Below are 27,750 nucleotides of genomic sequence, written 5' to 3'. Positions count from 1 at the left end.
GTAGTAGTCGCTGTACGTCTCCGCCATGCCGCGTCGTCATCCTTATAACGTGCCAGTTGCTTTTTTCCGGCCCGTTTTATCGCGCCAGGCGCGCATTAACGCCTGCCCGCCCGCGCCGAGTCACGCCCGCGCGCCTATGTAAATTGCCATATCTATTAGAACTACAGTCCGTGGCCGAGGCCGTATGTAGGGCCCCGCCCTACGGGCGGGTGTATACGGGGTCCATCTGCTTGTCGCTCGCATCCGACGGGGCCGACGGCGCGCCCGCTACCATGTCCGGGTAACTTTTGTACGGCGTGTACTGTCCGCCGCTGGCCAGGTCCGACACGAACTCGGCATCGCCGTCAAAGTCGGGGTCGTGGTCCTCCATGTCCTCCTTGCGCTGCTTGTGCCACGCCTTCCCCAACGCCACGCCGAGCACGAGCACGATGGCCGCGAGCGGGATGACCACGCCAATGATGATGGACTTGGCGTTCTGGGTCATTGGTGGTGTGGCGGCAGGGCCTGCATGCGGTAGCCGCCCTATATAGCTGTTTCACCGCCGCCTTATGGCACAAAGAAACTGCTGGCGCCGTTCCTGGCTCGGAGTGGGCGGCGGTTTGTGTCTGGGCGCACACGGCGCCGCGCGCGGGCCTCGGCAACTTTTTCACTTAACTGCAAAACAAAGCTCAGCGGCAAGCGATGCTAAGTGCAGGCGCTGGAGAGCGGCGGGGCGCGGCGGCGGGGCGGGTGGCGTATATAACGGGCGCGGCGCGGCCGCAGGCAGCAGGCAGACAAGCGGCATGGCACACAACGAACACCCCCACTACAAGTTTTTCGAGAGCAAGAAGGCGTCGCTGGTGATGGCGCCGTTCAGCGGCGGGCAGGGCAAGTCGGGCGTGGAGGACGGCCCCAAGTACCTGCTGAAGCAGGGCCTGCGCGAGGGCGTGGAGGGCCTCGGGTGGGAGATCGAGGTGCAGCGGCCGCTGGATGGGCACGACTTCGAGGAGCGCAAGCAGCGCGCGACAGAGGTGGTCGGGCGCGCGAAAAACCCGACGTTGGTGGGCGAGGCGACGCACCTGATCCACGACGCGGTGCGCGCGGCCGCGCACGCGGGGCGGCTGCCGGTGACGCTGGGCGGCGACCACTCGATTGCCATCGGCACGGTGTCCGGCGTGCTGGACCGGTACCCGGACGCGGGACTGCTGTGGGTGGATGCGCACGCGGACATTAACACGCTGGCGTCGACCGAGTCCGGCAACCTGCACGGGTGCCCGGTGTCGTTTCTGATGGGCCTGGAGCGCGAGAGCTGGCCCGCGCCGCTGGCGTGGGTGCCGGGCACGCTGCGCCCGTCCAAGATCGCGTACATCGGCCTGCGCGACGTGGACCCCGAGGAAAAGGAGATTCTGCGCCGCCTCGGCATCACCGCCTTCTCCATGTACCACGTGGACCGCTACGGCATCAACAAGGTCGTGGAGATGGCGCTGGCGGCCATCAACCCGGACGGCACGGGGCCGGTCATGGTGAGCTATGACGTCGACGCGATCGACCCCATGTACGTGCCCGCCACCGGCACGCCCGTGCGCGGCGGCCTGACGCTGCGCGAGGGCCTGTTCATTGTCGAGCGCGTGGCTGAGACGGGTAACCTGGTGGCGCTCGACGTGGTCGAGTGTAACCCGGAGCTAGCCGCCCACGACCTGCACGTGGTCGACACGGTCCAGACGGGCTGCTCCATAGCGCGCTGCGCGCTCGGCGAGACTCTCCTTTAGAGGCGCTCGCGGTAGCATACTACGTACGTTAGTAATCGGGCACGCGCCCCCTAAAAACAGCGAAACTGTCCCCTTAACGTCGTGCTTGAGCCGCACGCGGTGCTAATCCGGGGAAGCTCGGCAAAGGCCGGCCATTTCGTCCGGAAGCACGGCTGTGGGGCGCGCGGTTTAAAGTCAGCCCAGGGACAACCGCATATCTCTCCCAGGTGTAAATGGTACGATAGCGTCGGCTATGTCACAATTCGACAACTTTCCACGCGGGTATATAAGCTGGACGTTGCGGTGGCAGCATCAGTGGCGCAACAAGGCGGCAGTACAAACAGAGTCCCCATGGCGCACAGTGTGATAGTTTCGAATATTCCAGTCGAGGTGTCGAACCTCACAGTGATGAAGTTCATCCAATTGAACGAACTGACGGTCGAGCACATCCAGCCCTTCCCGGACGAGTACCACCACATCAACGAGGCGGCGCAGACGAAGACGTTGCAGGTGTTCACGGATGACGCGGGCAAGCACCAGATCGGGGAAATGTTCAAGGATGATCACGTGACCGACAAGTTAGTCAGCTTGGAGAAGCTGACGATGCAGAGCGCGGGCGCGAGTCTGCAGGGCGGCGCGCGGGGGCACGGGCGGCGCATCTCGGTTACGATTTTGTGACGGCAATGGGTGGATTAGCCTGGGACCCGGCAGGCTCTACATAACGATATATCTTCTGCTTAGTGAATCACGATTTGTTCTTAGAGCGTGTCGGCGTCCTGTGCCTCGCGGGTGAGGCCCTTGCGGACCGCGAGCACGCTGTCGACGATGACCGCGTCGACGCCGGCGTCCATCTCGACGCGGGCGATCTCGGGGTCGTTGTTCTCGACGCCGTACGTCACGCACACAAGGCCACTGGACTTGACGATCTGGGCCAGGCGGGGCGCGATGACGATTGGCGCCGCGGCCGAGACGATGCCCAGCAGGTTCCAGCGGTGCGCGAAGCGGATGGCATTCTGCAGCGACGCCGCGCGGATGTCGCAGCGCTTCGCGGTCCCACCTTCCGTTAGGAACAGGATCGGGAAGGAGGGCTGCTTTAGGGAGAGCATGAGGCACACGTCTGGCTGAAACGACGAAAAGATGACGTCACGGCCCTCGACGTTGTCGTAGACAACCTCCAGCACGGTATCGATCCAATGGTTCATTTCCACGGCGATCGGGCCGATGTCTTCCTCCTCGGCCTCGTCTACCATTGGATACTTGCACTCGATGTTGAAGCCAACATTCTGGGGGATCTTCTTGAACAGCTCTTTTAGCGTAACAAAACTAGATGCAATGGCATGACCCCTGGAGTTGGCTTTGAAGGCATTCTTCTTGAACGTTCTGGTCAGCCGCATACGGTCGCCGTATATTGTGTTAAGGTCTCTAGCTGTGCGGTCTTCATCGCCCCGCATCATCAGGGACCGCTTAATTAGCTCAGCAGAGCTGTCATCCATGGACAAGCGTCTGCCGTTCGGGCTCCTGTGGTTTCTGTGGGCCTCTCTCGCGTCCTGATGCCTTTGACGCTCCCCGTTCAGATCGAGAAACTGTTCCAAAGTGAGCTCATGCATGGGAATATCGACACCCGATTCTGCAACAAGAAAATCGTGGTACACAACGGGAATGTTATCCTTTGTCAACTGGACATCGAATTCGACATACGAGGCACCCAATGAGGCAGCTGCGATAAAGGACTCCACCGTATTCTCGCCAAGCTGCAACGACTTGTTCGTGTTCATGTTTTTGCCCAAGCCTCTGTGTCCGATCACCCGGGTCGAAACCAGCGATTTCCAATACGTTTCAGCAGGTCCAACTGATAAATTCTTGTGGACAAACGGAGTAACTACGAGGAAGTCAAATCGAATAATCCCGAGGACTTCAAGTGTGTCGCTCCCAATGATAGGTATAGTGATAGCCTCCGCAATAGAGCGCCTGTTGGGGCCCACCGAAGTTGGCGCGGAGTCCAATAAAGCAACTGCCCTCCCTAATATCTTACTTTGCTTCTTCGTGGCAATTTGTTCCTTTTGTTGGGATGCTTGGTGCCGCGAACGCTGATCGTAAGTGTTTGGTGTATCTCTCCCAAGCTGGTCATAGTGTAAACGAGAGCCGCACTGGCCCACTTGTGCGTCTAGGTACGCGGGGCCAGTACTATTACCAACATTCGAATGCATACCAGAGGAATTTTCGCGGTTCATGTTTGCCATTGAATAGCCATAGGTGGGAACGATATCAAAAAATATAGTATAAGAGGAATCTTTCTTGTATGGGACTTTAAAAGTGACCGAATCCAAGTTCTCATGCAATGGAAGGTCCAGCATAACAGGTTCTGCATCCAAATTATCCATGCATGTAACCAACAAAGATAACGCTGTATCTAGCTCCGTTGAGGAAGCCTTAGCAACAGGAACCTTATTCAGAGAAACAGCAGGTATGGTACTGCGATTATCATTAGTGCCCAAAGTCAAAAGGATAACAGACTCGTCTTTCTGCAGGAAGCTATGACCGAAAGACTTAATCGGCTGCTGCGGCAATTGTGTGTCCTTAATAGTTTGTACCTTACCGTGGCTTAGCTGGGACTTCAAAACCTTCCTGTGGTTTCCTTTGTTTGGTTCAGATATCTTGTCTATTGACGTTGAAGAGCGTGCTGGCAGAGCATACATTTCATTGCTGGTGCTAGGTGTCAAAGAAGAGCTCTTGTTTTCGGAGCCCGTGGTTGTAGACCCAGATTCTGATGGTGTTAATGCGGATAACAAACCATTCGTGGTTTCTGTTGGTCTGGTAGACTTGTTCCAGTCGGTGGCGAACTTCGGCCGAGTGATCGCTTTATTATCTGTTATGCGAATGAGTTGAGAGATATCCAAATGTCCCCGCAGAGCCGCGTGCTCCATTGGTGTCCAACCGCTCTCATCAAAAAGATCATATTTGGCCCCATGATCCACTAATAATTGGACGATACGCGCGTACCCTTCAGTCGCTGCCGCAAAGATTGGGGTCCAGCCAAAAAGCTTCTCACCAAGTTCCATATTTGCACCCTGTTTAACTAGATATTCGGCCGCCTCATAGATGTCTAACTTGCAAGCAACATAAAGAGCAGTCTCGAGATTTTCCGGCTCCTGATAGTCAATATCAAAGCCCTTAGCAGACAATAAAGAATTTAACAAAGACGGCGAGTTTAGTCTTGTCGCGAGGTGTAGCAAACGAGGGCTGTTAAGAGATTTCTCTGGGTTCATAAACGACAATAGCGTGCTGACAGTAAGAGGGTGTGTCCCGATAACAGCCAAATGCAATGGTGTGAGGTTCTCCGAATCTCCCCACACGTCAATATCATCGATTGCAACGTCTGCATTCCAAGCATCCCACTCACTCAGAGCCTGCAGAATTATCCTGGTAACCTCACATAGACCATATTGGGCAGAGTAATGTAGCGGCGTTCGCTTGTAGTTATCTCTTTGTAACAGCGACGGTCTTAAATGGGCTGGCAACTGTTGTAATATGTGTGACAGGGGAGCTGGAGAGTCGTCAGAGTTAACGCCATCCGGACCAAAAGCACCAACAAGTCTAGTATTGGGTTCCGGGGGTATCGCTGCCTCTAGATCGAGAGAGTCGCTCAGTAGCGAGTTTATGTTATCACGCTCTTCGAGACTCTTGGTCCGCTTTTTGCCCAGTGCAATTACATGATGATGGAAGAAGTTTCTGCCATTTATATCGGATGGATCTCCGAGCGTAGGTATAATACCAAGGATTTCATCCACACAGCTGAAGGACCGCGATAAAGCGGACTTATTCAATAGCGTCACCAGCGTCCGCGTCGGTATCAGGACAACAGAACGGTACATAGAAATGAGCTCGTTTATCAAGCCCGCCCCGTCATCCTTGGTAACTAGCTGGGACGCCACATCAATTGGCGACGACGAGCCTTGGAGCAGACGACGGTCTTCGCCGCGTAGTTTATCCTGTAGATCCTTCACGCAGGGCGAGATGCGATCTAGGATCTCATTAATGGTAGCTAGCGCCTTGACGATCGGTGTATCGTCAGCAAATTCTAAGGGCTTAATGCGGGCCTGGAAGTAGGAGTGCTGCTGGTTTGTGCCAACCTTCTTATCCAGTTTCTTCATGATTTTCGTGAATGCCCGCTTGTTGAGCTCACCGTACCACTTCAGGTTGCGGAAGTGCGACCGCAGCTCCAGCAGAATCGTCAGCACCTCCGCTAGGTCCTCCGACATGTCAGTGGCGTGCGGCGGTACATAGCGCTCTGGCAATCCATCCCGTTCGCGCTCCCCGTATGCTATGTACTGCGGAAGTGGCGCGTGCAGGTAGCCGGTAGCGCCGCGCTGTACCGACGTGATGTCTGCCAGCTGCGCGCTTGATAGAAGCTTCCTCAGCCGCCGGTCATACTCCATAAACTGCATGTTGTAGAAACCGTCCACCTTCTCGATATCCCGGTCCAGGGCAAAGAAAAATGCTGCAAGCAGCTTCTTCACCTCTGGATGGCCAAGATACTGCTCCTTGCTCTCTCTTCCCCGCCGCCGAGCGGGTCCGTCCTGCGAAGCTGCGCCTTGCTCCTGGCGGAACAGCGCATCCTGCACCAACGTGATTTCCTTGATCTGCTTCTTCAGACCCTTGTAATTCACGTACTTGTGTGCCCATTCCGGCACCTGATGGTTGGGAAATGTCTTGCCGAACTTCATACTTGTCCTAGCCTAGTCTGTGTGCTCCCCAGCTGAAGCTAGTATCCCCTATACAAACCTCTAATATGCAGAAGTCAAGGAAAAACACTGTGCCACGCGGTGTATGCCGAGATATCTCCAGCCGTGCGCATATCTGTTTGTTGTGTGGCCTATAAAGCTAGTATATATGTACACATGTGCGCGGAATGAATGCTAGGCACGAGCACCCTGGCCTTCCTCAAACACATCGGCAAGCGTAGCTCGTAGCCTTAACGCCCGAGCTTCGCGCACGTGGATAAGGTGGAAAGGCACCAGCGTTACTTTTATATATTTCTTTTTGGCCTTCAGTAGCTAGGACATAGCTGATCCGTTTTAACGAGGTCATTGATGATACGCACGGATAGCGTCATGAGCTGGCGTAGTTCCAGACCCAGCCAAACCTTGAGCATCGGCCAACGACCCATGTCGTGCAGCATGCGCTGGTTCTCGCGGCGCATTCCGAACTCACGTAGGAACGGTATAGAACTGGGGGGTGTTAGTAGTGTTCGGGAGTGTGGCGCCTCAGAGGGGCCCGTGGGGTACATACCTTGCGAAGAGATCGAGCTCTGGGTCGAGTTGGCGACCGATGCCCTCGAGCAGTAGAATAGCGACGACCACGGAAACGAAGTCGCCCTCCATGCGCACGTGGTGTGTGCGGACCATGGATAGCATCTGCTCAAGCAGGTCGCCTATTGAGACGGTACCGAGCGTAAAGGTGCGCTGCTTCACGGTCTTGACGAGGCGGTCGACCTTCAGGGCGAAGGCGTCCTTGTCGACGGCTGTCTCCGGCGTGCGCGAGCGCTCTATCATGAGCTCGCCGGCACGGCGGCCATTGAACTGTGCTAGGGCATTGAACAGAGCGATAAAGTTAGTACGGTTGCGTTCGTTGAGCTCTGTGATGAGGCCGGTGTCGATGAAGCATATCTGCGGAGTGTAGTCCCTGAGCACCTCGCGCAGGGCAACGTCGAAGCCGGGGTCGTGGTCGCGATGCATGCCGACCAGGCGGCGGACCACATCCGAGGTTTCGTCTTCTGGCGACAGAATGTGGCGCTCGAGCTTGTCGGTGCGCACGAAGCGCAGCATCACGTTGCCTGCATGCAGGTCCGAGTGTATGAAGTCATCGAGGATCATCATCTTGAGGAAAGACGAAATAAACGGCTCGCTGACCTTCTGGCACAGGGAGGTGTCGCCAATGCGGTTCTTGACCTTCAGGAAGGCCTCCATGGGGAAGCCGTCGATGTACTCTTCGAAAAGAACGCTGCGCGACGTTAATTCCACAAACCCGCGCGGGAAGCGGATCTGCGTGTGGCCGCGGAAGTTATCGTTGAACTTGGCCAGGTTGTTGCACTCGATGCGCATGTCCAGCTGGATGTTCATCAGAATCGAGAACTGCTCCACCTCGGCGGGCAGCGACAGCCACTCCATCGTGGGCAACGCGTCCACTGCCGCCGCGAAGAACCGCATCAGGCGCAGGTCGCGGCTGATTTGCCGGGCCGCGTGCGGGTGCACGACCTTAACCGCGCACCACCGGTTGCCGCCGGGGCCCAGGTCCACGCCCTTCGCCCGGACTAGCTCCTCGCGCAGTTTCCCCACATACACCTGCGCAATCGCGCCGCAGCCTAGCGGCTGCTCCCGGAACTCCTCAAACACCTCCTCGAAGCTCTGCACGCCGAGCGCCTCCACAATCGCCCGCTTGGTGTACTGCAGCCCGTGCGGCTTGGCGCTGCTGTGCAGCCGCCCGAGCTCCGCGCACAGCCCCTCCGAGAAGATGTCCGTGCGCGAGCCCGCCCACTGCCCCAGCTTGATGAAGCTGGGCCCCGCCCACTCCAGCGCCTTGCGCACCAGCCGGTACCACAACAGCGCGCCCTGCGTCTCGCTGCGCTCCCCGTGGCTGCCCGCGCGCACCGTCCGCCCCACCAGCGTCACCGGGAACGCCAGCAGCACGGGCACGAACACCGCCGACAGCTGCAGCAGCCGCAGCACCGTGCGCACGGGCTCTACCACCGCGTCGTGCAGCCCGTACAGCAGCATGCGCAGCACGCGCAGCACGCCGCCGCGCCCGCGCCCATCCCGCCGCCGCTCCCGCGCCTCCCGCAGCTCCCGCTGCGAGGCCAGGTACAGCCCCATCTCGTATGTGTCGCCGCGCGCGTCCGGCAGCAGCGCGTCGCAGCGCACCGGCGCGAGCAGCTGCCGCGAAGCCGCCGCCGCCGCCGGCAGCATCAGCACCGGCGGCACAAGCGCGCGCCACCGCGCGCCCGCCCGCGGCGCCCCGAAGAACCTGAACTGCTGGAACCGAAACCGCATCTCGCCCTTCTCGCCCGTCGGCACTCTGCCAGCTCGCCCGATATATACGCGCGCGCCCCCCACGGGGCCCCCGCCGATTTTTCGCCTGCCGGTGCCGCAGTCTCCCACGCCGTAAATGCCTTCGCTACATACGTATACAGAGCGGGCGCGCACGCCCCGATGCTACTACAATTGCTCCTCGCGCATCACGTCGATCAGCCAGTCCAGGCCCTCCGTGATGCCTTCGCCCCGCAGCGCGCTCGCCGCGACGATGCTCCAGCTGCGGTCCTTGAGCTCCGCTAGCCGCAGCTCGCGCGACACCTCCGACGCACTCTGCGCGCCCGGCTGGTCCTGCTTGTTGGCAAACACCAGCAGCGCCGCGTCCTGCAGCTCCTCCTCCTGCAGCATCGTGTGCAGCTCGCGCGCCGCCACCCCCATCCGGTCCTTGTCCGTCGAGTCCACCACGAAGATCACCGCCGCCGTGTTCGCGTAGTAGCAGCGCCAGTATGGCCGGATGCTCGTCTGCCCGCCCAGGTCCCACACATTGAGCTTGAGGTTGCGGTACGTCAGTGTCTCCACGTTGAACCCAATCGTCGGCTTGGTCGTCACCACCTCGCCCACCTGCAGCCGGTACAGGATCGTGGTCTTGCCCGCGCCGTCCAGCCCCAGGATCAGGATCCGCAGTTCCTTGTTGACGCCCCACAGTCTATCGAACATCGAGCTAAAGAGATTTCCCATTGCGCCGCTGCGCTGCTTGCGCTGTGTGTTGTGGCTGCTGGTGCCGACGCTGTCCACTGCTGCCGCCCGTGAACCTGCTGGCCACCATGTACAAGAGCACTTAGTAAGCCCTCTGCCGGCTTTTTCGCGCGCTGCGCAAGAGGCCCACCGCTTACCCGGCGGCAGCGCTGGAGCAGCAAATGCCTTTCAACGGAGGTCCGGTGGTTTCCGCGCGGTTCTGCAGCGCGGCTTCAGTATATATAGAGCAGTTTTGCGGAGGCGGCGGCGGCGAGGGCGGCAAGCAGAGATGGTTTCGGCGCTGATACGAGGGCTTCTGCGCGACTGGAAGCGGATGCAGTACGCGGAGGGCGGGCTGGGACGGTGGATCCGGCCGCAGGAGAATAATGTGCATGTCTGGCACCTGGTGCTGTACGATGGGATGGGCGAGAGGGAGATATACTGCATGTGCTACGTGGGCGAGCGCGGCGGGGCGCCGGTGGTGGTGCTGCGCAGCTGCACGCCGAACTCATACGTGCCGCTGCAGCGCAACGTGTGCGGGGCGCCAGTGGCTCGAGAGCTGGCGGGCGGCGGGGGGCTGGCCGGGCTGTACCGGCGGGTGGCCGGGCTGTTTTTCGGGGTCGCGCACCGGGAGAGCGCGGAGCTGATGCGGGCGTGGAACCGGGTGGTGTGCCGTGAGTTCCGGGCGCAGTTCGGGGCGCTGTGCGGCGGGGCGCTGAGTGCAACAGGGCTGGCGCAGGTGCGCGAGTACCTGGCAGAGCACGGGCGCGAGCGCGCGGGCGGTGCGTTCGGGGCGCGCGCGGCGGAGCTGGTGGCGTGCGACGGCGGCGCGCGCAGCGCGGACACGCAGGCGTGCGACAGCGAGACGGACGCGGGCGCGCGCGCGGCCAAGCGGCAGCGGGCAGCGGGGCGGGCGGTGCCGCGAGGCGCGTGCGAGGAGGAGGCGCGGCGGCGGCGGCGGGCGTAGCCGCGGCGCGGGTAGCTACATAAGGACAATATCTAGGAGCACGTTTGCATGGTACATAATCAGACATCGCTGGCCGGCGGGCTGCGCCGGGCAAGATCTCGCGCGGCGGCGCGCTATGTAGGCAAGAATCTATCTGTGTGCTAGGCGCCGGGGTCGTGGGCGAGGATGGTGCGGATCATCGCGTTGCCGATGCGTGTCGCATCGGGGAACATGGGCTCGAAGAAGCGCTGTACCTCCTCGAACTGGCGGCGGTAGAGGTCGAAGTTGCCGAAGGAGATGAGCTGAGACCACGAGCGCGCGGCGGCGACGAACTCGAGGTCGTCCGCGCGGAACGTGCTGTCGTCGACGGCGTGCGCGATGGTGCGCTCCAGGAGGCCGGGCGCCAGGAACAGGTATTCGGAAACGCCGAGGAAGATCCGGAAGAGCGGCGTGCTGCAGAGCATGTGGTCATAGGGGTCGATGCCGAGCCGGTGCCAGCTGTCGACGATGGCGAGCAGCGAGAGGTGCGAGTTCGGCGGCGGCGTGGAGCCGGGCGGCAGCGGCGCCTTAGACAGCGAAAAGCGGTCCAGCATCGCGTCGTCGAGCAGCAGGTTGCCGCGGCGGTGCCGGAAGACAGCCGCCTTGGCGGCGAGCAGCCGGTCGCGCAGCGTGTCCTTGCGGTGCTCGATCATGAGCGTGAAGAGGTCTGTCGCGCTCTGCGCGTAGACCGTCACGTGACAGTGAGCGGTCGGGTTCGTGATCGCGAGCCCTGCGTAGACGTGCCACTTGTTGGAATAGATGCGCAGCGAGATGTTCATCTTGGCGTTTTCGAGGCCGCCGCACCACTTGCCGGCGCCCGCATCCCAGGGGTACACCTGCCGCTTGTACCAGGCCAGGCCCATGCTGAGGAATGCCGCGTGCGTGATGGCCTGCGTGTCGGCCGTGATTTGGTCGTGTTCCTCGCCTGTGATATACACGTGCCTGCTCCGCAGGCAGGACATCAGCGCCTCCACAAAGGGGAACGAGTCCGGCCGCGACGTGCGGTGGTCGATGAGGACCAACGGCTGGCCCTCGGGGTCCACTTTTGGCCCGTGCAGCGAATGCACCGTCACGATGTCCACGTCCGCCGGCAGGTGCTGCTCGAATGCCTGGAGCTCGCCGCTCTTGCAGCTTGTCTGCCCGCCGACAATGGCTCCCAGCTTTGTCGATGGCCCATACTGAGCCACAATCGCGCCGATGTTCGCGGCCTCCACCGAGTAAATGATGTAGTCGCATTCCCGGGACACCAGGTAGCCATTCTGTAGAATTGTGAGCGCGCTGTCTGCGTACTTGGCCACCAACTCTGCGTACCTTTCAGACCTGTCGCAACACAGCACCTGCCAGCCCGCCGCGGAAAACCGCTCCGCGTATAGCTGCCCCATCGCGCCCATCCCAATGATACCGATCTTGCGCAAGCGCTTCCATTCTGCCACGTTCTCTGCGCTCACCATAGTGAATCTGCGCTCAGCTGGTCGGCGCGTGGGAGATGCAAGACGTTGCGCACCCCAGGTTTCATAATTTTGATCGCCGATGAGTCACGTGGAAAGGTCCGCGAGCCAGCGCCACTCATGCAGCGCCGGCGCACACCCCGTGGCCTCACGCGGGCTGCAGGCCCTTGGCGCCGCCCGGCCCCGTGGTATATATGGGCCCACGCCGCCGTCGTCCGTGCACGCCCGGCCGACCGCCCATGATAGTGCCCGTGCCGATCACCGCCGCAGCGTTCGAGCCCTACGGGTCGCTTATGTCGCACAGCGACCAGCTCGCGGGCTGCGCCGCGCGCAACGCCAACCAGGGCACCGCAGTCAAGGTTCACGCCGGCACCACCCGCTGTCTCCTCGGGTCCGCCGTGCGGGAGCCCGCGTGGCACCTCTTCCGGAGCTTCGTCCCGCCCCAGCTCCGCTGCGCGCTAGCCACCTCCCCCACGCCACACGTGCTGCGCCACCCCGTGCCCGTGCTCGAACAGCACCCCTTCACTTCGCAGACATTCGTGCCCATCGGCCAGGGCTCGGGCCCCGTGTACATCGTTGTCGTGGCCCGGCCCTCCGCGCGGGGCGAACCCGACCTCCTCACGCTGCGAGCCTTCGTGTGCGCCGGCACGCACGCCGTGACGTATGCGCCCGGTGTCTGGCACGCGCCAATGATCGCCGCCGCGCCCCAGGACTACGTCGACTTTCTCTCGCTCACACACGTACTGGACGACCCGCAGCAGCCCGAAGCGGACTGCGTCGAGCACAGCTACACGCCCGATCCGCTGCAGCTCGCCGTCTACGCGCACGCCCAATGAGAGCTCATCGCTCCCGCGCAGTGCGATTTTTTTGCCGGCCGCCCGCAGCGCTCCGCCTGGCCGTCACCGAAGCCCCAGCGATGACAGCCAGCGTCCAGGATATCGTGGTGCCCACCGCCGGCGACAGCGCCGGCGGGCGCGACGGGCGCCCCAACCAGGCGGTCACCCTCCCCGTCGCGCTCGACAGCGCGACCGGCGAGGTGCTCGTGCGCAAGGCCACCGGCAAGACCCGCGTGCGCAAGGGCCAGACAGAAGAGCAGTACTGCGAGCAGCTGCAGCAGTACTTCGAGCGTGACGGCGGTCCCGAGTGCACGGACGAGGGCTGGCTCGACCGCGCGGCGCCCGCGGCCGCCGCGCGCACCAAGCAGGAGCGCCAGCGCCTCGCCGCCGTCTACCAACGCCTCTACTTCCTCGGCCGCCGTCGCGACGCCGCCGCAGTCGCCCGCCAGCTGCTGCAGACGTACGCCGGCGCCGGCGCGCCGCCCCAGCTGGCGCGCGAGCTCGCCGAGCTCGAGCACGTGATCGCCGCGGACCCCGCGGAGCCTTGACTATGTACTTATAAAGCGTATATGCGTACCTCCACCCCGCTGACTCGCCGCGCGCGCAGCTCGCAGGGCTCGTCCTCCGCGTCGGCTGCGGCCAGCTCGTCCAGCACCTCCGTGCTCAGCGTCCGCACCTCCACGCGCCGCGCGCCCTGGAAGTGGCACGCCACGCTCAGTGTGCGCTCGGCCGCGCGTCCGAGCCCGAGGAGCGTGACGTGCCGCTCTCCCCCGCTGCGGCGCGAGTCTAGCGCCTCCAGCCACCGCGCCACGCGCTTGATCCCGCTCACGTAGGGCATCCCGCTTTTGACGTACAGCACGTGTGTGGCGCGTCCATCCGCCGTCTTGACTGTGGGCAGCCGCCGCACGGTCTTCCTCGCGGACTCTCCCATTGCTGTTCTGTTGCTGGAGCGGGGCTGTAGTTGGGGAAGTTCGCATTTTAGCCGAATTTCGGCCTCAGGAACCGTGACTACTTTAACTAGCGAGCCAACAGCTCTTGACCAAGAGCGGCACCCGAGGCTGTGAGCGGTACGATGGGAAGTTCGAGGAAGTACCACGCCAAGTTTGCGCAGAGCCGCGGGCAAAAACCGTCGCTGACGTTTACGACGTCGCCGGTGGTGTCGCAGGCGCTGTATCAGTTCTACCCGGTGCTGGTTATCGTGGATTCGGTACTGAACAACATGATGTGGATCCAGGAGGACACGTGCCTGGGGTTTGTGTACCTGGTGCTACTATACTTCAGCGCGCAGACGCTGTACGCGGAGGTGGACCGGACGCGCGCGTTCGAGTCGTGGATGTCGTTCGTCAGCGCGGGGTTCCTGGGGCTGTCGGCGGTATACTACGTGCACAGCACGCTGAAAGAGATGCAGGAGAGCGAGGCGCCGACGGTGGACGACATCGTGATCGTGCTGGAGTCGGTGCTGGACAAGCTGCAGCGGCTGCGGGTGGAGGTGCTTGGATCCGGACTGCGGCGGCGGCTGGTGGTGGACGTGTGGGCGGCGCTGAAGCTGGTCGCGGTGCTGACGCCGCTGCACTGGGTGCTGGTGCGCGTGCTGACGCCGCTGGAGTGTTTCACGTGGTTCCTGGTGCTGGCATCGACGTACCACTCGACGTGGTTCCAGTGCACGCTGCTGCTGTGCTGGCGCAGCCTGCCGGTGCGCGTCGCTTACTACCGTTTTTGGCGCCTGAGCCTGCGCGGCCGCCGCAGCGGGCAGCCGCTGCGGTACCGCGTGTTGAGCGAGGACGAGGTGGTGCCCTTCCCGCGCGCGCTGCAGCGGCTGTCCGGCGCGCAGCTGCAGCTCAAGCTGCAGTCGCTGCTGATCAGCGACGCCGCGGCCACGGTCGACATGGAGTCTACGGACTACATCAAGGTCTGCATCGTGGAGTTCTGCATCGACGAAAACGAGCGCAAGTGGCCCAAGGACGGGTGGTCGCACACGCTGCTGCCCTACGAGCGCCAGCGCTACTCGCTGGCGCTGGACCCGCAGCACCGCGCCTCGCCGTCCCCCTGGCGCCTGCAGGAGACTGTCGCCCGCGACTGGCACTGGGTGGACGACACATGGCAGCACTCTCCGTGGTCCTACTGCGACACCGAGTGGAATTTTCTCGGATCTAAGGACTCTATTGGTTGCTACACGAGGCATCGCACTTGGAAACGCAGGGCCTTCAGGATAAAGGGATGACCCGCCTGCCTCAATGTCACTTGTAATGATTATCCGATGTATGTTTTATATAGTTTAGGTAGCCCCATCTTGTGTAGTGCACCTAGTGGTTCTCCCAGACGTCATAAGCTAAATCTCAGAGAGAATTTTGTCCGGGCCTCCCGCTGCACTACCGGCGCGATAACGACTTGCAAGGACGAGATGCTGAGGGCCTGGTTGCCCACTGTAGGCGCTGCGAATGCGAGACACAAGTACGCCGGGCCGGCGCTGCGGCCGGCCCGGCGGTGGATGACCTTCGAGGGCAATTCGCAGGATATAGAGGGAACCGACGAGGAACGCATGGCAGGCTTGTTCGGGGGGCGGATCCGCGGCGAGCCGCCACGTTCGACGAGTCGCATGCTGGTGGGCGAGACACGTGTGATTGCGGGTGTCGCGGTGCCATCCAGGCCCGTGGAACCCGATAACTGCTGCATGTCTGGCTGCGTGAACTGCGTGTGGACACTATACAACGAGGACCTGCGGCAGTGGAAGCAGCAGCGCAAGCTCGCGGCCAAGGCCATCCGTGGCACGGGCCTGCAGTGGCCTGCGGACTTCGACCCGCCCATCCGCGACCTCGACGAGGCCAACATACCCGAGAGCCTGCGAGCCCAAAAACAGCACCTGGAGCACCGCGAGCCGCTGAAGGTGGCGGCGCTGTTCGGCGCCCGCGACGCACCGCTCCCCAAGGCCGTGATCGAGGCCAAGAAGCGCCACCTCGCTGCGCGCCGTAAGGCCGCGCAGCGTCCGTCGCCCGACCAGGAGGACACCGAGGGCTGGGACAACGTGCCCGTGTTTATAAGGGTCTTCGCAGAGTTCGAGAAGAATAAGGCCCGGGAGGGCCGCCACCCGGCCAAGCAGACGCAGGCGTGACTTTCGGGCCTTGCCCAGCGACCTGGGCCGCTGCATCCAGGCCAAAATGCACATAATTACGTATCTATGAAGTACTGTAGTTCCCGTCAGTAGCGAAGCGGCGCCCAGAACTGCCAGCCGGCTTCCGCATAATTCCGAGGGCTGGAAATGATGTGTGCATAATATGAAATAACCTTAACTATGGTTTTTCACGGCTCCCCCCTTATAAGAACAATCTTTTCAGAAAGCAGCCCTTGATAGCCGGGGTCCTCTGCTCCATACTTTCTGCGATGTCTGATGAATCGAGTCGCACGCTCCTCCCGCGGCCGGGAGTGATGCCTGCCTCGTCGACCATGTCGTTACGGAGCTACAGGGCCATTAAAGTCGACAAACCGTTAAGGCACGATACAAAGTCTTATGTGTCTTACTACCTGCCCATTCTACGCTGGCTGCCAGAGTATTCCTGGGGGAAAATGGCGAAGGACATGCTTGCTGGGCTGACGCTGACGTCATTCCAGATACCGCTGGCCATTTCGCTGACCACTATGGCACATGTGTCACCATACGCAGGGCTGTACGCACTGGTGATCCCCCCACTGATATATGCAGTCTTCGGCAGCGTCCCGACGATGGTTGTAGGGCCGCAGACGGTTGCGTCCCTTGTGGTGGGCCAGAGCTGCGATGCATGGGCGCACAAGTCGCTTGAACCGTTGATGACCGTTGCGGTTATCGGATGCATATCAGGGGTCCTGGTGTTCGCCATGGGCATCTTCAGGCTCGGTTTCATCGACAATGCAATCTCAAAGGCCTTTCTGAAAGGTTTTACCTCTGCGCTGGCCGTCGTCATGCTGATCACAGAGCTGCTACCTCAGCTGCAGATAGACGACAGGTACAAGCAGGCCCTGAAGGAGGGGAAGGTTGGATCGGCAGCCTGGGACAAGCTGGTATTCGCCTTGGAAAATGCAAGAGAATACTCAAATCCCTTCAGTGTCAAGCTTTCGGTGGCAGCGTTTTCGATCTTACTGCTCTCGAAATATCTCAAGAAGTACCTGACTGCCAAGTATGGCTGGACCAAACTAACGTTTTTTCCGGACCTCTTGCTTGTAGTTTTGGGGTCCATCCTACTGAGTTTCTACTACGACTGGGATAATAAGTACAACCTGCCGATTGTCGGAGATCTACCACCGAACAAGGATCATATCAAGGTTCCCATCCAGTCGTTCCAGGAATTCAAAGACTTATTCGATGCGTCTTTCCTAGTTGCGATCTTAGGTCTGTTCGAGTCCGCGACTGCGTTTAAATCCATCAGCGCCACCTTCGATATTGATGTGTCCTCGAACCGCGAGCTTGTGAGTTTGGGTTTGATTAATATCGTCGGGTCCGTTTTCAGTAGCTTGCCAGCCTTTGGTGGCTATGGCAGGAGCAAACTCAACATTTTCTGCGGCGCGCAGACGCCGATGGCAGGTATATTCGTTTCACTTTCCGCCATCTTCTGCATGCGATTCCTAATGGGAGTCTTTCATTACCTGCCCCTGTGCATCCTTGCAGTCATAATTTCATTTATTGCATACAATCTACTTGAAGAGGTTCCAGGAGACATGTTCTTCTATTGGTCGGTCAGTGGTTACCAAGAACTGATCACATTTAGTGCCGTCGTGCTGAGCACGCTAATATGGTCACCCCAGTTCGGACTTGTGATGGGGCTCGGCCTGACCATGATAAGACTACTGAAGCATACTACGCAATCTCGGATACAGATACTTGGCAAGGATCCCATCACCAAGAAATTCCGTAATATTTATTCGGAGCATAATGAGGAAATCCCTCTAGAAGAGATTGAAAAAACCATGGTGATCAAGGTTCCAGAGCCACTCGTCTTCTGGAACGTGCCAGATCTTATGAAAAAGGTTAAACGGCTGGAAAAGTACGGCTCCCTGTACGTTCACCCTTCTTATCCAACCTCTCTCCGTCCTGTTTCAGGAGTCACCACTCTGAAGGACAACGTTTACGTGAAGTACATTATCATGGACCTGCTGGGCATGACTTACATCGACATGTCTGCACTGCAAGCGCTGGTCGACATGGTGGTCAATTACCACAAGAGGGGCATTTATGTTATCTTTTGTCGGTCATCGATTCGTGACCTGAAGAACAAATTCGATAAGAGCGGCATTACCAGACTGCAGGCAGACTTCATATCGAGGCAATTACTGTACCAGGAGGGTATCCCACATGACCATTTGCAGTTCTTGAAGCTGGGCCTTTACGGCAGTGTGGACGAGGCCGTAACTGCCGTGGATATGTTAGAAGTTCTGAGTAGTACCAGTTCTGGAACGGCGCAAAACGGCAGGATGGCTTAGTGACTACAAGCCCTAATTTTTAGGTAATCGTATGGTCTCTTATTTATGAACATAATCCATGCACTTTATTAACGATTCTTTATCATTTAACATAGCTATATGTACATAAAAAATACTGAAATGGTACATTGAAAGGGCAGGGATGGTTTTAAATTCAATCCAAGTCGATGTCGCCCTCGGCATCCTTGTCAGATTCAGCCTTGGACTCCTGTGCTTTCTGCTCAGCAGCTCTTTGGGCTGCAAGCTTCTCAGCCATCTCAGCCATCTGGGCAGCCTCCTGCTTGGCACGCAATGCCTGTCTCTTCTCCTCCTCCTTGGCCATGTATCTGCCTCTGATAACATTGCCCAAAGAAGCCAACTCCTCGTACTTGGCAATGTACTTGGCCTTGGTGGAGTCGTAACCCTCGTCGTACAACCACTCCTCTGCCTTAGCCAACATATCCTTCAACTTGGTCTTTTCCTCATCAGATGCGAACGCGGCATATTCCTCATCCAACTTGCCACGCAAAGTGTAGACGTACTCTTCCAAAGTGTTCTTGCGGTCCTCGGTCTCAGCAACTAGCTTATCCTGTGCAGCTAGCTCATTCTCCTTCTCAATCAACTCGTTCAAGACAGCCTCCTCCAAAGCGAAAGTGTGAGCAACTATCTGGAGAGTGTCCTTCTTAACGGTCTTGGTGACCTCCTTGTACTCTGGCTCAGCATCCTCTGGAGCATCAGCAGCTGGTGGAATCTGCTCCTTTACCTTGATGTCCTCAACAGTGTATGCGTTCTCAATGATGTGGAAGCCAGATGGATCACATCTTAGCTTCAACTTGACAGGCACTGAAGTCTCGCCCTCTGGGACCTTGACGCCAGTGATCTCCCACTTGGCGATCTCCTCAGGCATACCGGCTGGCAACACCTCAGGATTCGTGTACTTGGCGGTCATGGTGAAGTCACCGGTACGGTGTAGAGTGATCAACTTGGTGGATGGGTAGGAAGAACCGGCTGGGAACACCTCCAAGTGGTCCTCGTCCTCAACCTGCTGGTCCCAGTGGTAGGACACAGAGTACTCGTGGATGTCTTCAAACTTGAATGGTCTCACCTTTAGAGTTGGAGAGTGGATGGCGCAAATGAAAGCAGCACCCTTAGCAATGGCCTCATCCTGGTTCAAGGTGGTGGACAATGGCTTGTTGAACGCAGCAGAAATGGCGTTCTTTAGGCATGGGATACGGGTGGTACCACCAATGATCTCAACAAAGTCAATGTCTTCTGGAGTGAGCTTGGCCTGCGCTAGCGCCTTGGTAACGGGCTCAGTGACACGCTTCAACAATGGAGCAACCAACTCCTCCAACTCCTCACGAGTCAACTGAGAAGAGACATCCACGTCGTTCATCACAGACTCAATGTTGAATGGAGCAGCAGTGTTGGCGGACAACACCTTCTTCAGCTTCTCAGCAGCAGTCATGACTCTGTTGTATGCTTTGGCATTCTCTCTGATGTCGATCTTGTACTTGCCCTTGAACTCCTCGGCAAAGTGCTCGGTGATGGCACGGTCGAAGTTTCTACCGCCGAAGTGCTTGTCGTAGGCAGTGCCGAGTATCTTGAGCTCGCCCTTCTTGAAAGACCCAATGGAACAGGTGTATGACGAGTGGCCGATGTCCACGAACGCAACGCGTCTGGGCTTCTCCTCGCCCTCAGGCAAGTCGGTCTTGAACACACCGTAAGAAACGGCAGCCGCAGTCACGTCGTTCACCACGCGCACTGGGTTCAGGCCCGCAATGCGCGCTGCGTCCGCCGCCGCGTAGCGCTGCGCCTCGTTGTACCACGCAGGCACCGCGAGCGCGACGTCCGTCACCTTGCCCTTCGTCTCGTCCTGCACAATGGTCTTCGCGCGGTTCATGAACATCGCAGCAATCTGCGTCGCGGAGAACACCTGCTGCTCGCCCGCAAACCGCACCTGCGCGCCGATCTTCCCGTCCTCCATCTTCACGAGCTTCGACGAAAAGAACTTGGCTTCCTCCTCGAAGTCGCTGTGCGCGTGGTCCAGCCCGACAATCCGCTTCAAGTTGTCCACCGTGTTCTTGATGTTCGACGTCTGCTTGTTCTTGCCCGCCTCTCCGAGGAACCGGTTCTTCTGCCCGAACCCGACCAACGATGGTGTCGAACGGTTGGACACCTCGTTCACCACAATGTCGATACCCCTGTTGCGCGCCACAGCGAGCACAGAGCTGTTGTTACCGAAATCTAGACCAAATGGGATACTCATTGCACCGACTCTATAATCGCTTGCAGCTTCTATCGCTAATACAATCCTGCAACGGAAAAGGTACTCTACTTAAGTGCAATTTACCTCCAGTTGGTGAAGTTGATGAGCATAAACGGTTTAATACCTTCGCCGAAAATTTTTCAACCCCCGTTTGCTGTGACCTGGAATATTCTAGAATACGGACCCCATCGCGGGATGAGGCCCCGTGCAGCGGTCAGCAGAGCGGGCAGGAGAATACTGAGCTAGGGTATGCCGGCGGACACTAGGCAAAGAGTCCCCGAGAGCGGGGATCGGCTCGGCGGCTATGCAGCCTCCTGCAGGATCATGACCAGGGTCTGCCAGCCAGGCCCGGAAATGAGATCGTAGACAGCCTCCACGCCGCGCGGGGCGGGCGTGGTGGCGACGGTGACCAGGCGGCGCCACTCGGACGCGTCGAGGATCTGCAGGGAGTGTAGATACAGCAGCAGGTGGAAGCTGGAGAGGCGGCGGTGGAGCTCGGTGTAGTCGCCGGCGGCGATGGACGGCAGGAGGACGCGACGCAGCTCGAGGTAGTCCTGGGACTGGCCCATGGCCTGGCGGTTGGCCCAGGGGAAGCCGGTGTGGGCCTGAAAGGTGGGCGGGGTGTCTGCGGCGACAGGGAAGCCGTGGGTGAGGGAGACGATGAGGTAGTCGACGGGGAAGGCGGGCTTAGCGTTCTCCTTGATCGTGATGCCGTACTCGTTGCGGCGCATGTAGAAGATCTCGGGGACGTAGCGCTCGGCGGAGGGCTCGTTGATGTAGGCCATGGAGGGGTGCGTGGACCCGGAGATGATGTCTGCGTCGACGAGCGCCTCGGCGTCGGTGGAGACCTGGTAGGCGGCGACGTCGATCTCGCCCTGGAGGTTGCCGGACACGACGCAGGTGACGAACTTTGAGGAGTAGAAGCCTTGGTCGCTGAAGCGGCACGCGTTGCGGTGGTGCAGCTGGTGGCGGGCCGCGGTGATGACCTCGAGCGAGGAGAGGAAAAACGAGTCCTTGTGGCGCTTGCAGAAGACGGAGCCGTCGCCACTGCCACTGTCCGTGAGGTCTGTGAAGATCATGCCGAGGCGCATCAGGCCCATGTCCGCGGCGATGGCGTCGACGGCGGCTACGCTCACGCGCACCGCGACGGTGTCCATGGTCAGGCCGTCCTGCTCGTCGTGCTGTTCGGGCTCCCAGATCGCCTCGACGACGGCCTTGATGCCCAGCGGTGTGTTGTCGTAGCGCGCGTAGCGCCCGTACAGATAGCCGAACCGCTGCATGCCGGTGCTGCGCCAGGTGTTGATGAACTCGTTCACGAGCTCGCTATGCTGGAACTCCACGTGGTCCACCATCCGGAATTCCTGCTGCTGCAGCGAGATCGCCGACGGCTGGCACTTGGAGCAGATGCCGCGCGGCCAGGGCTCGTGCGGCGCGGGGCAATGCTTGTTCACGTGGAAGTCCGGCGGCGACAGCGGCGGGATGTACGTGCTGCCGCTCGCCTTCTTGTTTGTATGCTCGTTGAGCTCCTTGACGTGCGCGTGGAAGGATATGTGCTTGAGGTTCTGCTCCTGCTGGTACCCTCGGTCCCAAGGGGGCAGTGGCGAGCAGTACTCGCACATCCCCCGGTCGCCGTGTCGGCAGAGGCGCGAGTGCGAGCGCCGGATCAGTCCCTCCTCGCGCGCCAGCTCCCGGTCCACCGCGAGCTCGCTGCTGCGCTCCGGCGCCGCAGCCACTGCCAGCGACCCGCCCGTCTCTTTGAAGCTCACACTCAGCATGTCCCCGTGCTTGAGCCCGAGCTGCTCCACCGTCTTTTGCGCCATCTCCGCTGCTATCCGTGTCTCGATTTGCCGCTCTGCCACACCCACCTCCATGGCCTCTCGCGGCGCCCGCTCGTGCACCAGCTTAACCCATCGATCTAGCACCGTTCCGAACTGCTCGCTCCCCTCGCAATTAACGCGCTGCATCCCATGCTTCGATCTGAACCTCAGGATCATACTTGTAGTCCTATATTTCTAGTCCTCTAGTGTAGCTTGGAGCTCTGCAATCGTCCTTAGACCGCTAACTGTCTCACTATACCGTTGATCTCGCGTGGTGCGGTGGCGAAGGTTCGCCTGGGCCGGGGGCGCTTTAAAAAGTTAAAACTAGCCTTATACCATCACCAGCCAAGGACCAGCCCGTGACCAAAAGAGCGACCAGCGAGCCAGAAGCCGATAATGTCATCCTACAACGACACGGGCTACAACAGCACTTTCTTCGAGGAGAAAGCGGAGCCGACTAGGACCAAGAACGTTAGCTTCTACACGCCATTGATATATGTGTCCATATTGATTGTCTCGCTGATGACCTTCGCCAACAACTACCGCAAGAAAAAGTGGGAGGAGCGGTCGCGGCTGCCAAGTATCTTCAGTGAGCACGCGGCGCGGGACCTGTACTTCGAGGTAAAGGAGCTGAGCGAGCGCGAGAAGGTGCACGAGAAGGTCCTGAAGGCCGCGCTGCTGAACCGCGGCGCGGAGGCCGTTCGGCGGACCATCAAGCTGAAGGAGTTCGCGCCGCACGTGGAGGTGCTGTACAAGAACGGGTCGGTCGGTGATGACTACTGGCAGCGGTACCAGAACGAGGTCAAGCTGGTGGACTACGAGTTCAAAATGTGCATCCAGGAGGCCGAGAGCCTGCAGCCGGGCTGGCCGCAGCTGTTCGTGACCGTGGCGAAGGAGATATGCTTTAACCAGGCGCTGCAGCGGAGATACGACGCGATCCTCAAGCGGAAGGAAGAGCAGGCCGCGCGCTGGGAGCTGAAGCTCGACGAGAACGGACGTCTGGTGGAACCGGTCGCGTGAACTTTCTATGTAAGCAAACTGCCACTATGTGGGCAGGATAACTATGGAGTACGTAGTGCGATCGATAAACGCTAGTGTCTTCTACCTTTCTTCTTGCCGACGACCTGGAACTCCCAGTCGTCGGTATCGCCATCGGGCAGAGACAGCGCCTGGCTCCAGGTCAGCGGGTCGACTACCTTTTTCTCGCACTCGATACGGCGCTTGATGAACTCCGCCGCGAAGCGGCGGCCGTCCATGATGGAGCTGTTAGAATAGATTGTGTCTGCGATGATTTCCTGCGACTCTGTCCCGGCAGGCAACGAAAGCAGCATCTCTAGCACGCTGTTTATTTCGACGCCTGGGAGCAGCTTCATCTGGGAGCGGCACCACCTCAAGAACTCCTGGCGGGCGGAGGTCGAGGCGTTGCCGCCGTATGCAATGGCGGGCTGCTTGGCAGCCGCCGATAAAGAACTGATCGAGAGAGTGGACTTCTTGCTTGGAACACGGGGGACGGCGCTGCTGGCGCTGACAGCGCGCAGCTTGTCTGGGCTGGTGTAGGTGGCCGGCTGCAGCAAAGCCTTCGGGACAATTTTCGGCTGAGTCTGCTTCGCACTGCTAACCTTGGTCCACTCGCTCTCTGCGGGCTTCGCAGCCGTCTTCTGTGTCTTGTAAATCTTCTGGGCCTTCTCCCACAGCCGCTTCTGCTCCTCGATAAACTCCTTCTCCTTCATCTGCGCCTGGTAAGTCTCGTCAAAGTCTTTCACGGCCTTGATGACATCTGCGGGCTTAGTCTTGCTCGCCCACGAGGCGACAGTTGTTATGCTAATGGATGGTTGCTCTTCTTTCAGAAGATCCTGTTGAAGCTTCAGCGCCTGTTTGCGGTTCTTCAACAGTAGCTCTTGTTCACGCTTCTTCTTCTTCTCCTCTTCCTTTCTCTGGATGTCGATCAGAGAGGGTCCCTCCACTGGGGCCGGCGTCTTGTTCGCCCATGGGGCAGGTTTCGCCTTGATCTCGCGCTTTGCTGGCGCCTCCTTGGGCTTCGTGTCCACCACAGACGCGTCGTAAGGGGCTTCAGCCTCTGGTGCTCTGGTATGATAATCTAGCTCTGCCGAAGATTCCAGTACCAAAGTGGTCTCGAATTGTTGTGTGTTTCTCTGTGCCGCTGCTTGCTGTACGGGTGCCTCCATTCTTTTAGCGGCGGCTACTTCTGGCTCATGTTCGGCCTCTATCGGTCTTGCAGGCACAGGCGCAGATACATCTTGCAGAGGCTCTCGCGCGGCTGGCTGCTTTTGCAGATGCTGTGGCTGTGTCTTCTCTTGGGAGGGCTGCTGGTCTGCAATCTGTAAGTGCATGGTCCCCTCTGGTCTCTCCTCCTGCTGCCGGCGCTGCTCCTCTTCCGCCTCTGCCTTTGCTTTCATTTGCGCCTCGCGCTCCAACGCCTCCTGGCGCATAGTCATTTTAACATTATGCGCGTCCCACTCAATGCTATACTCCTCGTCCGTAAGCTTTTTCACCGTTTTTGAGATCGGAATGACTACAGATACTTCCTGGTATCGTCCCCCATCGTTATCCCGAATCTGCATCATTTCTTCGTAAGTGTAGTCGTGCTGATCAATGCGCGCCAGCGGTCGCGCACGTTGCGTAGGTTGCCAGCCGGAATGCGGGTGGACTGACTCCGGCGAAGTAATGGGCGTCTGCATCTGCGGTTGCTCGTGGGCCTGTAGCTGCTGCTGGAACTGCCAGCATATCACGTCGAACCTCTTAAACGGCTCGATGAAATCGTTCACCTTCGATATCAGTCCCATCAGGGTTATAAAGACGTTCTCATCCAGGCCCAGCGGATTGAGCCGGTTGCTACTCATTTTGATCTGAAGAGTCTGCATAAAGAACCGCTGCGCATACCACGAGTCCATCATCCCTGACGTAAACGGGCCCTGGATTTGTCCCGCCTGGTCTATGTAGTTCCACTCAGTCTCCTGCAGCTGCGGAGCAGCCATGAACCCTCCAAATCCGGGTGGCGCCGCCACCCCAGGCAGAAGCGCCGGTCCTGCAGGGCCATGCTCCAGCTGAAACGTGCTCAGCGGGACATTACTGGCTGTCAGCGGCGTCACTGCAGTCGACGAAAGCGGTGTCGACGGGGTCATCGGCTGCTGATACGCGCCCTGTCCCCACGACCCCATCAGCGGCAACTGGCCCTTCTGGAACGGCCCTCCAAAGGCCCCCTCCTGCCCGGCGTACGGTGATTTGGCTCGCTGGATCCCAATCGAGTCTAGCAGAGACGTGGAGCTATGGTAACTCTGTGAACCCTGGAGCCCCGCGCCTGGTTTCGCAAACGATAATTCGTGCAGCTGAGCGCTGATACTGTTTAGATTATCCTGGTTAAAGTTCATTGATACTGTTTCGAAACTTTTTGCCGTGTCTGGTCGATTATGGCACCGGCAATCACAGAATGGGCTGGGGGGTACGTGCTCAATTAGAAACCAACGATACTGGGCGTCTACAAACTGTCTCACGCAATGCAATCAAGCTAGTACTGGCTTCCTGGCACTGGTACTGACCCGTTAAATCGTTATTCCTTAATATACTAAACAGAAAATTTTTCATACGTGGAATCTCAGCTATTTATTAGTCGCGAGTGCCAAAAGCCGACATAACGGGGTGTGTGGGTGGGAGTAGCCCTTAGACATGTGCCGGGTAACGGTCACGTGATCGCGATACATCACAAGCGCAGGCTTCTCTCAATGGCTGCGTGTACATCCGGCTGCTGCTCGTCAGGGTACACGTCGTGCCAGTCGAGCGATGCCTCTGTGTTGTTCAGCACGTCCAGGTGGAGCGCAGCGGCACCCAGTGGCGCGAACTCGGCATCGCTGACGAGGGCGAGCTCCATGGTGCGGCGCACCGGCTCGGCCGCGCCAAAGATGCGCCGGTACTGTTCCAAGCGCGTGCGCTGGGCGCACGCGTCCCAGTCACGGAGGCGCGACTCCAGGGGGTGGCGGTCCGCCAGCTCGGCGGCGAGCGGGCGCGCAGCGCGCTGCTCGCGCAGCACGTCGGGCAGCGCAGGCGCAGCAGAGGCGGCTGTCGCATCGCCAGCGGCGAGCGCGGACCTGCGGTTGCTGGGCGGCACGATATTCATGGCTGTTTGCGTGGGTGTTGCAGAAGCGATCGTTGTTTCGCCACTGCACATGTTCAAGACCGGCAAGGTCACGTGACTAGTGCGGCAGGACACGCAATGCAGGCGAGAGCCACGGTATTCAAGAGCGCAGATAGCAGTTCGCACTCGGCTGGCATGGCTTTGCGCCGTGCTTGCGTTGGCAGTTTGGATATGGTGGTGCGCGCGCGTGTTTTTGCCTGTTGCACGCGTACGGCGGCGTGGGCGACATGCTGGAGCTGGAACGTACCCTCGGGCAAAGGAGCCCTGGCGGGCTGACGACGTGCGCGCGGGTCTCGCCGGATGGACGTTACGTGGCGGTTGCGGACCGCACGGCGATCTGTGTTTATTCTGTGGGAGACGGCGGGTGCGCCAGGTACGAGACGACACACACAGAGCCGATCAACGATATCTGCTGGTCGCCGGATTCGGCATGTGTCGCGAGCGGCTCGGAGGACTTCACGGTGGAGATAACGCATCTCGAATATGGACGGCTACATAAGCTGCGGGGGCACTCGGCACCGGTGCTGTCTGTGGTGTTCAATTGCAAGGGCAACTTACTGTGCACGGCATCTGTCGATGAGAGCATCAAGCAGTGGGACGTATTGAGTGGCACGCTGCTGAAGACCATGTCTGCGCACTCGGACCCCGTGGTGTCCATTGACACCCCCGACTGCGACGCGACAATCCTGAGCTCGGGCTCTTACGATGGGCTGATCCGCATCTTCGACACCGAATCGGGGCATTGTCTCAAGACGTTGACGTACGACAAGGACTGGCAGACCGACGACGGCGTGGTGCCCATTTCGCAGGTCAAATTCAGCAGGAACGGCAAGTTCCTGCTGGTGAGGTCCCTGGACGGCGTGGTGAAACTGTGGGACTTCATCCGCGGCTGCGTCGTCCGCACCTTCAAGGACGCCAGCGGCGAGTCCCGCATGAAATACTCCTGCGGAATGGACTTTCTGTATCCCGACTCCGAGGCAGCAGATGTGATGGTCGTCGTGGGCGGCGAGGATGGCAACATCTGCGTCTGGAACGCGCAGAGTAAGGCCGTTGCGCAGACGTTGAAGGGGCAGCATGAAGACTCTCCCGTGATAGCTGTGAGCTGTAAAGAGACGCTGGTTTGTACGCTATCGCTCAATGGCATCTGCCACCTATGGCGCTGGGTCGATGGCATAAGCGACGTCACGTGATAGACACTATAAGCAGCATTATATAAAATAAAGCAACTGCATGGTCGGCTGCTCCTTTGCCGGGCCAGTGTTTCATTCCACGCACTGGGAAAGCTCCTGTTCTTTTATATTCAAGTGCAGCGTCTGAGGCTCAACGGGTTT

The 27,750-nt window shown here is 59.5% G+C and overlaps 20 protein-coding genes across 20 annotated transcripts; 10 read left to right on the top strand and 10 right to left on the bottom strand.

Moving 5' to 3' along the window:
• Nucleotides 1–199: 199 nt before the first annotated feature.
• AGOS_AGR225WA (AGR225W-Ap) lies at nucleotides 200–484 on the bottom strand (the record flags this gene model as incomplete). Its single annotated transcript, NM_001355362.1, has 1 exon — nucleotides 200–484. The coding sequence occupies one exon, from the start codon at nucleotides 482–484 to the stop codon at nucleotides 200–202; it is 285 nt and encodes a 94-aa protein (NP_001342236.1).
• Nucleotides 485–548: 64 nt separating this feature from the next.
• On the top strand, nucleotides 549–1,748 carry CAR1 (arginase; the record flags this gene model as incomplete). Its single annotated transcript, NM_211953.1, has 1 exon — nucleotides 549–1,748. One exon carries the CDS (start codon nucleotides 549–551, stop codon nucleotides 1,746–1,748), a length of 1,200 nt encoding a protein of 399 aa, NP_986891.1.
• Nucleotides 1,749–2,078: 330 nt separating this feature from the next.
• On the top strand, nucleotides 2,079–2,405 carry AGOS_AGR224C (AGR224Cp; the record flags this gene model as incomplete). Its single annotated transcript, NM_211952.1, has 1 exon — nucleotides 2,079–2,405. One exon carries the CDS (start codon nucleotides 2,079–2,081, stop codon nucleotides 2,403–2,405), a length of 327 nt encoding a protein of 108 aa, NP_986890.1.
• An 80-nt stretch (nucleotides 2,406–2,485) lies between these two features.
• Nucleotides 2,486–6,451, bottom strand: GDE1 (glycerophosphocholine phosphodiesterase; the record flags this gene model as incomplete). The annotated part of the gene is made up of 1 exon (NM_211951.2): nucleotides 2,486–6,451. One exon carries the CDS (start codon nucleotides 6,449–6,451, stop codon nucleotides 2,486–2,488), a length of 3,966 nt encoding a protein of 1,321 aa, NP_986889.2.
• A 323-nt stretch (nucleotides 6,452–6,774) lies between these two features.
• Nucleotides 6,775–8,773, bottom strand: CQD1 (Cqd1p; the record flags this gene model as incomplete). Its single annotated transcript, NM_211950.2, has 2 exons — nucleotides 6,775–6,955; nucleotides 7,017–8,773. 2 exons carry the CDS (start codon nucleotides 8,771–8,773, stop codon nucleotides 6,775–6,777), a joined length of 1,938 nt encoding a protein of 645 aa, NP_986888.2.
• Nucleotides 8,774–8,938: 165 nt separating this feature from the next.
• On the bottom strand, nucleotides 8,939–9,490 carry ARL1 (Arf family GTPase ARL1; the record flags this gene model as incomplete). Its single annotated transcript, NM_211949.2, has 1 exon — nucleotides 8,939–9,490. The coding sequence occupies one exon, from the start codon at nucleotides 9,488–9,490 to the stop codon at nucleotides 8,939–8,941; it is 552 nt and encodes a 183-aa protein (NP_986887.2).
• A 286-nt stretch (nucleotides 9,491–9,776) lies between these two features.
• Nucleotides 9,777–10,454, top strand: UBS1 (Ubs1p; the record flags this gene model as incomplete). The annotated part of the gene is made up of 1 exon (NM_211948.2): nucleotides 9,777–10,454. One exon carries the CDS (start codon nucleotides 9,777–9,779, stop codon nucleotides 10,452–10,454), a length of 678 nt encoding a protein of 225 aa, NP_986886.2.
• Nucleotides 10,455–10,594: 140 nt separating this feature from the next.
• TYR1 (prephenate dehydrogenase (NADP(+))) lies at nucleotides 10,595–11,923 on the bottom strand (the record flags this gene model as incomplete). Its single annotated transcript, NM_211947.2, has 1 exon — nucleotides 10,595–11,923. One exon carries the CDS (start codon nucleotides 11,921–11,923, stop codon nucleotides 10,595–10,597), a length of 1,329 nt encoding a protein of 442 aa, NP_986885.2.
• Nucleotides 11,924–12,114: 191 nt separating this feature from the next.
• Nucleotides 12,115–12,756, top strand: DAL3 (ureidoglycolate hydrolase; the record flags this gene model as incomplete). The annotated part of the gene is made up of 1 exon (NM_211946.1): nucleotides 12,115–12,756. The coding sequence occupies one exon, from the start codon at nucleotides 12,115–12,117 to the stop codon at nucleotides 12,754–12,756; it is 642 nt and encodes a 213-aa protein (NP_986884.1).
• Nucleotides 12,757–12,836: 80 nt separating this feature from the next.
• On the top strand, nucleotides 12,837–13,304 carry AGOS_AGR217C (uncharacterized protein; the record flags this gene model as incomplete). The annotated part of the gene is made up of 1 exon (NM_211945.2): nucleotides 12,837–13,304. The coding sequence occupies one exon, from the start codon at nucleotides 12,837–12,839 to the stop codon at nucleotides 13,302–13,304; it is 468 nt and encodes a 155-aa protein (NP_986883.2).
• An 8-nt stretch (nucleotides 13,305–13,312) lies between these two features.
• On the bottom strand, nucleotides 13,313–13,687 carry POP7 (ribonuclease P/MRP protein subunit POP7; the record flags this gene model as incomplete). Its single annotated transcript, NM_211944.1, has 1 exon — nucleotides 13,313–13,687. The coding sequence occupies one exon, from the start codon at nucleotides 13,685–13,687 to the stop codon at nucleotides 13,313–13,315; it is 375 nt and encodes a 124-aa protein (NP_986882.1).
• A 141-nt stretch (nucleotides 13,688–13,828) lies between these two features.
• On the top strand, nucleotides 13,829–14,977 carry PEX32 (Pex32p; the record flags this gene model as incomplete). The annotated part of the gene is made up of 1 exon (NM_211943.1): nucleotides 13,829–14,977. One exon carries the CDS (start codon nucleotides 13,829–13,831, stop codon nucleotides 14,975–14,977), a length of 1,149 nt encoding a protein of 382 aa, NP_986881.1.
• Nucleotides 14,978–15,013: 36 nt separating this feature from the next.
• DPC25 (Dpc25p) lies at nucleotides 15,014–15,865 on the top strand (the record flags this gene model as incomplete). Its single annotated transcript, NM_211942.1, has 1 exon — nucleotides 15,014–15,865. One exon carries the CDS (start codon nucleotides 15,014–15,016, stop codon nucleotides 15,863–15,865), a length of 852 nt encoding a protein of 283 aa, NP_986880.1.
• Nucleotides 15,866–16,134: 269 nt separating this feature from the next.
• On the top strand, nucleotides 16,135–18,204 carry AGOS_AGR213C (uncharacterized protein; the record flags this gene model as incomplete). Its single annotated transcript, NM_211941.1, has 1 exon — nucleotides 16,135–18,204. One exon carries the CDS (start codon nucleotides 16,135–16,137, stop codon nucleotides 18,202–18,204), a length of 2,070 nt encoding a protein of 689 aa, NP_986879.1.
• A 154-nt stretch (nucleotides 18,205–18,358) lies between these two features.
• Nucleotides 18,359–20,452, bottom strand: SSE2 (adenyl-nucleotide exchange factor SSE2; the record flags this gene model as incomplete). The annotated part of the gene is made up of 1 exon (NM_211940.1): nucleotides 18,359–20,452. One exon carries the CDS (start codon nucleotides 20,450–20,452, stop codon nucleotides 18,359–18,361), a length of 2,094 nt encoding a protein of 697 aa, NP_986878.1.
• Nucleotides 20,453–20,754: 302 nt separating this feature from the next.
• On the bottom strand, nucleotides 20,755–22,446 carry NPL4 (nuclear protein localization protein 4; the record flags this gene model as incomplete). Its single annotated transcript, NM_211939.1, has 1 exon — nucleotides 20,755–22,446. The coding sequence occupies one exon, from the start codon at nucleotides 22,444–22,446 to the stop codon at nucleotides 20,755–20,757; it is 1,692 nt and encodes a 563-aa protein (NP_986877.1).
• A 219-nt stretch (nucleotides 22,447–22,665) lies between these two features.
• On the top strand, nucleotides 22,666–23,289 carry SEC66 (Sec63 complex subunit SEC66; the record flags this gene model as incomplete). The annotated part of the gene is made up of 1 exon (NM_211938.1): nucleotides 22,666–23,289. The coding sequence occupies one exon, from the start codon at nucleotides 22,666–22,668 to the stop codon at nucleotides 23,287–23,289; it is 624 nt and encodes a 207-aa protein (NP_986876.1).
• A 71-nt stretch (nucleotides 23,290–23,360) lies between these two features.
• SMY2 (Smy2p) lies at nucleotides 23,361–25,658 on the bottom strand (the record flags this gene model as incomplete). Its single annotated transcript, NM_211937.2, has 1 exon — nucleotides 23,361–25,658. The coding sequence occupies one exon, from the start codon at nucleotides 25,656–25,658 to the stop codon at nucleotides 23,361–23,363; it is 2,298 nt and encodes a 765-aa protein (NP_986875.2).
• Nucleotides 25,659–25,987: 329 nt separating this feature from the next.
• Nucleotides 25,988–26,452, bottom strand: UMP1 (Ump1p; the record flags this gene model as incomplete). The annotated part of the gene is made up of 1 exon (NM_211936.1): nucleotides 25,988–26,452. One exon carries the CDS (start codon nucleotides 26,450–26,452, stop codon nucleotides 25,988–25,990), a length of 465 nt encoding a protein of 154 aa, NP_986874.1.
• Nucleotides 26,453–26,646: 194 nt separating this feature from the next.
• SWD3 (Swd3p) lies at nucleotides 26,647–27,609 on the top strand (the record flags this gene model as incomplete). Its single annotated transcript, NM_211935.1, has 1 exon — nucleotides 26,647–27,609. The coding sequence occupies one exon, from the start codon at nucleotides 26,647–26,649 to the stop codon at nucleotides 27,607–27,609; it is 963 nt and encodes a 320-aa protein (NP_986873.1).
• Between the last annotated feature and the right edge of the window lie 141 nt (nucleotides 27,610–27,750).

The sequence above is a fragment of the Eremothecium gossypii genome, chromosome VII (assembly GCF_000091025.4).
Source record: "Eremothecium gossypii ATCC 10895 chromosome VII, complete sequence".
NCBI lineage: Eukaryota > Fungi > Ascomycota > Saccharomycetes > Saccharomycetales > Saccharomycetaceae > Eremothecium > Eremothecium gossypii.
This window is presented reverse-complemented; position numbering and strand designations above follow the sequence as displayed.